General features: G+C 44.1%; 1 protein-coding gene across 1 annotated transcript in view; it reads right to left on the bottom strand.

The window, feature by feature from the left end:
* LOC116399673 (transcription factor COE3-like) overlaps positions 1-8,051 on the bottom strand; it is a gene marked incomplete at its 5' end in the record, with an annotated part of 29,748 nt that overhangs the window by 1,485 nt on the left and 20,212 nt on the right. The window contains 3 exons of the mRNA XM_031876994.1: positions 3,361-3,540; positions 7,153-7,327; positions 7,751-7,816. Coding sequence (XP_031732854.1) covers positions 3,361-3,540; positions 7,153-7,327; positions 7,751-7,816 — 421 coding nt within the window. The remainder of the gene's footprint in view (positions 1-3,360; positions 3,541-7,152; positions 7,328-7,750; positions 7,817-8,051) is intronic.

Genomic DNA, 8,051 nt, shown 5'->3' with positions numbered 1-8,051 from the left:
GCTCAGATCGGGCCGAGAGGTCTGGAGGAACAAACATGCTCCGAAAACACAAACAGCTGCAACATCTGGCAAAGTTGATCCATAACTTGAAGGACTTTTATTTTTATTTAAAAAATAAAAAACCAACCTGATCCCAACCTGAGAGCAGCAGCAGCTTCATCCACACAAACTGTACAGGTGTGTGAGTGCGCGCGTGTGTGTGTGTGTGTGTGTGTGTGTGCGCGTGTGTGTGTGTTAGTTTTTTAATAAACCCATCATTTGTGTCTTTTGTGGCTATAACTGGTTTCTGATTCAGTCTCAACATGGTGTTGAGGTGTTCAGATATCAGGTCTCATGTCCGTGTGTGTTCCGTACAGAGCTGGAGTCAGGGTGTTGTTAGCCTAGCTTAGCATAAAGACTGGAAGCAGGGGCTAAAATCTGAACATTTTCTGAGACTATAGTAATGTTTAGTAACTTTGTTAGATATAGTTTTATAGCTGTATTAGTTATTATAATAGTGTCAAAGTCACTTAAAATAAATCTCACTTTAAAGTCTATTAAGTAGCTTTTCTGGAGCTTTCAGTCTCATCACATGATCTTCATTCAGTTGGGAAATACGAAACAAAAAGACCCTGAAGCTGTTTCTAAAATGTGGTATTTTAGTAACTGTTAGCAATTATACAAAAAACATGAATAGCTATCAAGTAACACTGACCCGATGCCCCAAAACACACTCTCTAAAGTGCGTAAAGATAATAAAATAAATATGATTATTCATTTAAATGTTTAAATAAATTGGTGAGAACAGCAGCTGTTCCAGAGCTTTTGATCATAACGGATGATTTTCATCGGTAAATCCGTTTTTCTGATTATTGGAAAGTTCCAGAAGAGCTTCTAAATATACAGTCATTGGGTTTTCTATTTTTTATTAAGTTAAATGTTTAATGATAAAATCTCACCTTGAGGTCCATTTAGTATCTGGAGCTTTCAATCAAATAACTTCATCTTCCTCATCAACTAGAGTTTCTCCAGTTGTCAGATTATTTATTTTTCTGAGGATTTCTTCAGACTTTTTATCTTGTTTTGGAATTCCAATGACAGCTTGACAAATCCAGCGGCTGATGAAGATCATGTAATATGACCGAAAGCTCCAGAACAGCTACTGTACAGACCTTTAATTCTAAATAGAATTTCTGCCGTTTCAAAAGTGAAGAACTTTAAAAAATAAAATTACCTAACGTCCAGAAAAAGCTCTGGTTGGTGTCCTTTCTTTTTTATTAAAGCAGGCTAGCTGTTTCCCTCTGCTTCCAGTCTTTATGCTAAGCTAGGCTATCCACGCCACTGACTCCAGCTCTCTGAACACACACAGACATGAGACCTGATATCTGAACATCTCAATCTCTGACAGAGCAAAGAAGACGAGTTCAGAAGATGTTTCCACAGAGTTTTATGGACCACAGTGAGTCTGTGAATGATTCAAGGACAGCGTTTGGAAATGGAACTGTAAAATGAAATGGGGGGAGGATGTAAATGTGATTTATCTTCTCCTGCCAACAAGCTATCAGTGTGTCCTGGATCACTGCTTCCTCCTCCTCACATTTCCTCTCTTTGTTGGCTCCTTCATGTTGTTTTTCTGTTTTTTTCCAGCTGATATTAATGGATTCGGCCCAAAGCGTGAGTGCATGAGGGATGCGGTGAAGGATAGTTAGTGGGGTTAGTCGAGGAGGAGGAGGGGAGGTGAGGAGGAGGAGGAGGATGGACAGGGGGACAATCAGGAGGAAGGAGGGAGGAAGATGAACAATGTGTGGCGATGTTCGGTCGACACACACACACACACACACACACACACACTCACACACATTCAGACCCTCGGAGGAGGGAAACTGTAGCTCAGCCAGGCGAGATGTGTGAGCCCACCTTTTGTTTTGGTCGCCAGAGACGACAACATCACCTGGCACAGAGTTACCGCTACCTTCTAAACGAGCCTCGCTGAGACTCGCTGAGGCGCTTTGATACGGAAGCCAAAAAACAATGGAGCGCTTCCCCACCGCCGGGCGAGTTTTTAGACTTTACCGGGTTTTTTTCTTCAAAAAACACACCTGCGATCCTTCCAAAAGCAGCAGCTCTGCCGACTCCGGGCGCGTTAATCAGAGGGAAAGTTTCAGAGGAACAACGGGGCCCCGACTGAGAACTACTGAAGCGTCTACTCGTCTCCTGCAGCGGGAAACGCTTCACTTTTATTCACTTTCTTTATTCTGTGCACAACAACAACGCCTTGACCGGAAGAAACAACGACTGCTCTGCTTCTAGTGAAAATTCAAGAAGTACTTCAACTTCAGCTCATATTCAAGGTATTAATACAACAACATCAAGATTTAAGACTCCAGCACGACCAGGACGGGATGTTTGAGGCCGACTATTCAAGAACTTAAAGAATCTCATGATTAAATATCAGCTGATTCTAATTTTCTTAACGCAACACATCACATAAATAAACATTTTCCTTTTAATTTTCAACAATTGCGACCAAGAAATGTGCCGAGCAGAACATCTTACGATGTAAAAATAAACTAAAGAGTGTTTGATGTGCCAATATAAATACATCTGCTACGAGCTCGTTCATGTTTACTTGTTCTACAATCAGATCGTTTGACAACGATAATTACTTTAATCGCTCTCAGACAAATTAATGTTCTTTCCTTTTCTTCATTACATCAGATTTTCTTCCTCGAGCACAAATCCACCAAAACATATCAATAACTTACAACTTATAGTTGAACTTTAACTGACATTTCAACTGCTTTCAGTAAATACACTTCAACTAACTTCAGTTTTGGGGTTAAGAAGAAAACATTTTGAATGTTTTCACTACTTTCACTTCTCCAATAACTTGTACACCAACACGTAAACACTTAAACTGACACTTGAACTCCTTTCAACTGACACTTCGACTCCTCTTACTTCTTACACATCCTCTAATACTTCAGCTAAATGTTGTTGTGACCTTTCACCCGACACATCAACTGCTTTGATCTCACACTAAACTGACACGTTATCACCTACACTTGAAATGACACTTCAACTCCTTTCAATGCCCACACTTCAACTGCTTTAACTGACACTTCAATTCCTTCAGTGCTTCAGCCGTAACTTTCACAAACAATGTTTCAGTCGTGAATAAAGATACATTTTCTTTACTAAAAGTAGCCTTTAGATAATTCAGAGTATCAAGTTGTTCCCTGAAATGATAAACAGTGAAGTGTGTTTTGGATTGTAAAGATTTCAGCCAGTGGAAGTGGTTCCTTCCTGCTCTCTCTCAGTTGGATGAGGTTAGTTTTTTTGTTTTTTTTATATATAAATTAAACATTTCAACTGACTCACTTGCGTAAGCAGAGTTGGTGGATCCGTTGAGGAAGCTGGGGGATCCGGGTACGCCCAGGTTGGTCATCCCCGCTCCGTATCCGTTCATGGTGGATGTGATGGTGTTGTAGTTGGACTGCTGAGGCGTGGAGCTCGGCACGTAGCCGCGAGGAGACACGCTGTTCGAGTTACGGGAGTAACCTGCAAGGAGGGAAAACACGAGCTGCTGTCAAGAGAGAGGATGAGACCTGTTCTTCTTCATGTGTTTATGAAGCTGCTGCATCCTGAGCCAGGTGGGCTTAAATCACCCTGAAATAAAACCAGACTGTGGTCACCTGATCGTGAAAACATCAGAGTTCGTCTCAGCCCAATGTTGTTTAACTTGATGTTTCTATTTTGTAGACTCTCTACTTGTATGTTTAGAATAGAAAGAGGAATATAAGGGAAGGGAGATGCAAATAAGATGAAATAAAGTGAAACTTTTAGTCTGAAAAACACCAGCAGCTTAATGACACAAAAGACTTTAAATGATACTTAAAGAGTTTAAGGGAATTTACTCAAAATGGAGAAGATTATTTTTTAACAACTTTTCTAGGGAGTTTCAACCAGAGAAACCAGTTTCTAGATTCAGCTTCTTCCCCCCAACAAACAAACCTAATATATTGTACGAATAAGTCTGATCACCGGAGTTCATAAGACGTTTTCAGACCTTCAGAACCGAACCCCATTCATTAATTCATCGTTTTAAAACGAACCATCATCCCACCTCACAGTTCAGGTCATGCTGATGATGATGAAGATGAAGATGATGCACTGTGTGATCAGAGCTAACACAGCACTCAGGGTACCGGGTCTGGTTCTTGGTGATAAGGAACCCAGTGGACCTCATGATGAACTCCTGCGTGTAAAGTGAAGTGTTTTTGCGGGACTGTCTGCTCTCGATCTCGTCGACCTCCACGCTGTGACATCACCGACAGCTCCCCCCCCCCCCAGCCCGCCCCTTCACCCCCCCCCCCCCTGCGCCCCTTTACTTCCCTTACCCCCCCCCCCCCCCTTGCTCCCGTTGATTGACCCTCATCCAAGATGCATTGAATACCAATGTTCCCCCTGCAGCACTCAGCCTGACCTGTGACCCCCTCAAGAGGCTTTCCGAGTTCCCACCGAAACCTCGGCCCGAGCTCAGTGAGCAGAGCCAACAGTGTGCCAAGTAGCACATTACAGCTCTACCCCCCCCCCCCCAAAAACCCCCCCCCCCACACTTCCTGGTTCGGGCCAACGCAATTCCCAGCAGGAGCTGCTGATGGAGCGCTGCCCGGGGAGCGAGGAGAGCCGGCGAATGGGAAACACATGTCGGAGGAAACAGTGCAGGGAGCGGCCCGGAGAGCGTCGAGAGCTCAGTCCGCTAAATGTCCGGATTGTTCTTCAACAATAAATTAAGAGAATAAAACGTTTCTGTGCGGCGGTTTTGCGTTGGTGTGTTTCCTTGCCGCTCCTCGTCCACAGCAGCGTGGGAAGCAGGAGATCACATCCTTCGACATCCACACCGACGACTCAAACGGAAACATGTGTCGGCTGTTTAGGCTTTCTGACGATGAACTGGTGGACGGACTGGTTTCACTGAGTAAACCGTCAGAAACACTGAAGACACTTTTGTAACAGCGGACCGGTTCATTTAGAAACTGGACTCTTGCAGTTTTCAGTGCTGCGTTTTTAAATCAGGCGTCTTCGTCTTGCAGAGGAGCTGCAAATCTGTGCAGAAAAAAAGACGAAATATAGTCGTTTTTATCTTCTAATTATGTATTTTGTAGGGATTATTTTTTAAGCAGAAATCTTTTCTTGTAATTAGAGACGCTGGATGCTTTATTGTTCTATAATATTCTGTATATTTACACAAGAGGGCACAGAATGATGACATTAACATGTATTTAAGTGTTGTTTGTGGTATTCTTCTGAGGATAAATGATAATGTTTGTACTTGATTTTTGGGTTGTATGAATAGAAAATGGACTTAATGACGTCATAACTCTGACGTACTGAGTCATAATTACAAGATGCAGAAACTGCAGAGGAAAACCTGTAGGAGTTCTCGTAAAATATAATTGATGTTTGTTAGCCGAAAAAAATCCAACCACACGTCGCATTAGGTCTGTGGATTTGTTCCTCTGATGGAGCTGCAGCTCTGAACATCATCAGAGACTCAAACTGCTTCTTTATGTGTGTGTGTGTGTGTTTTATTATCCACAGCAGCAGTTTGCAGCTAAAATGTATCCTAACTTTCTTGTTTTCCTGACAATAAATGTGGAGGTTAATCCCTGCCCCCCCCCCCCTTCTTATAAGACCGAAACTTCTCACTACTTCACCTGACACTGGGCAGGCCGAGCTGCTCCGAATTAGCGCCGTAAATTACTCTCCTCGTCCGTCTGATAAGACCCGGGCTCGAGAGCCTCTGTTTTTATTAATGTTTTAATCACGGAGGATAATTGCGAGGGGGCACAAAGAGTCGTTTCACACTTCACACCGGGGGGGGGGGGGGGGGGGGGTTGTCACATCCTCGGTGTAATGTTTCCGACCGGAGAGCACATAAACTACCGAGTTATGAATTTTCTGCGCGGCTGCAGCCTCGTTTTCCCATGACCTCATAGATTCCTGTAAGGTGTTCGCTGCCGGGCCGATGTGGAAAGCAGACGATGGTTTGGTGGAGGTGGGGGGGTTGTGGTGGGGGGGTGTCGGGGGAGTGAAAGCAGCTCTATCTGCTTCCCGTCGACTCGTGTTCACAAGCTGTTTGCTGCACGTTTTCCTTGAACGGCCGTGACAGAAGCAGAAAAAGGAAACTTCTTCATGTTCAGACCCAAACCAGCAGTGAGTGTTGTCTACTAACAGGAGTCCTGATGTTCCCATAGAGCTCTATTAAAAACTCAACGTTCCTTCATAGTTTATTCTGACTCAATCACACGAACAAATACTCAACTAGAGCACCACATGTGGATTAATCCGCCGCTGACAATAGTCCCTTGATTAGTTTAAAATGATATACTGTATATGAGAGAAGAATGACGAACAGAAGAAGAAAAGTGATCTGAGCTAAAGAGATGAAACTCAGAGAGGGTTCACAACCAGAACGGTCTCAACAGGAAGCACAGGAGCCACTTCACAAGAGAGAGAAGAAGAATAAGAAGAAGAAGGAGAACTAGAAGAAGGAGAAGGAGACGAAGAAGAGGGAGGAGGAGGAGAAGAAGGAGACAAAGAAGAAGAAGAAGGAGAAGAAGAAGTGGGTGAAGCGTAAGGGAGATAAAATAACCCTGATGCAGAAAACAATAATGCTATTGTAAGGACATGAGTGTGTGTGTGTGTGTGTGTGTGTAGGTGTGTGTGTAGGTGTGTGTGTGTGTGCCCTGAACTTTATGACGAACATCTTTAATTTCGTGAAACTGACATCAACACTTTTCAAACTGCAGACAGTTTGTTTGTTTCTGCTCATCAGAGACGTCGATGCACAGTAGCAGAGACCAGGACCAGCAGAGACCAGGACCAAGAAGCCTGAAACTGGTCTCTCCTGAACTCTTAATTAAGTTTGATTCTGCTGGACTCTACTGAACTCTATTCAACTCTACTGAAGTCTGCTTTAGTCTAATGAACTCTACTGGTCTCTCCTAAAGTCTAATGAAGTCTGCTAGATTCTGCTGGGCTCTTCTGGACTTCACTGAAGTCTTTTGGACTCTACTGGGGTCTACTACAGCCTGATGAACTCTACTGGTCTCTCCTGGCCTCTTTTGGACCCTACTGAAGTAGGATCACGGGTAGTGGAGCCCTCACCCTGGTCGGCCTGCGAGGCCTCGGAGATGTTGACGGCGAGCTGACTGCTGAAGGAGTTCACTCCCATCATCCCCGAGTGAGCGGCGGAGCCGGTGAGAGACGGCAGCTGGTTGTGACTGCGAGGGACGCTGTAGAGCGCCTCGGTGAGGTCGGCCGCCCGCTTCAGGATGATCTCCTGGGGGGGGGGGGGGGGGGGGGGCAGGTTATAGTTAATTATAATTTAAGAACTGAATCATCTGAGTTAAATACGTTGCTGTAAAAAAAAAGCCCTGCAGGTAAAAAGCAGCAGACGGACGGACACGAGTCCAGCAGGAGTTCTAGAGAATTAATCGAGTCATTTGAGGAAGTAAATGACTCATGTGAAGGTTTGAACTCAACCAAACTAAAGACATCAAAGCCGGAGGATTCTGTGAAACCACATTAAAGTCAATGACATTGTTTTTAAAGTAAGTTTCTTTCTATAATTACAGCCACAGTGTGGTGAGGATTGTGGGAGATGGTCACAGTTAATAGGAAGTCTATAAAAAGTCCGGTTGGTAAATCCTGAGGAGCAGAATCCTCCCAACATGACGCCAGTCTGAGTGTTTAAATGACTCACCTGGTTGTTGTGTGGCATCCCGTAAAGAGCCTCCACCAGGTCGGCTGCTCGCTTCAACAGCACCTCCTGAGAAAGAGAGAGAGAGGGAGAGAGGGAGAGGGAGAGAGAGTTCAACTCCAACATGGTCCACAAAATGGCAGGAAATAGTAAAAACCTTCCAAAATCATATCAACCATCTTGTTTTGTTTGACCCAGGCAGCATCCTTTGGTTCTGAAGAGTGAAGCCGATGCCTCATGTGTTAAACCTGCATTCTGATTTATGTTTCAGGGTCTTATGGTACCAAGATGGTTCAGGGTCACG

The sequence above is a fragment of the Anarrhichthys ocellatus genome, unplaced genomic scaffold, assembly GCF_004355925.1.
Source record: "Anarrhichthys ocellatus isolate YVR2014 unplaced genomic scaffold, GSC_Weel_1.0 scaffold122, whole genome shotgun sequence".
NCBI lineage: Eukaryota > Metazoa > Chordata > Actinopteri > Perciformes > Anarhichadidae > Anarrhichthys > Anarrhichthys ocellatus.
The sequence above is the reverse complement of the archived record's forward strand: the minus strand, read 5'-3'. Positions and strand labels throughout refer to the sequence as shown.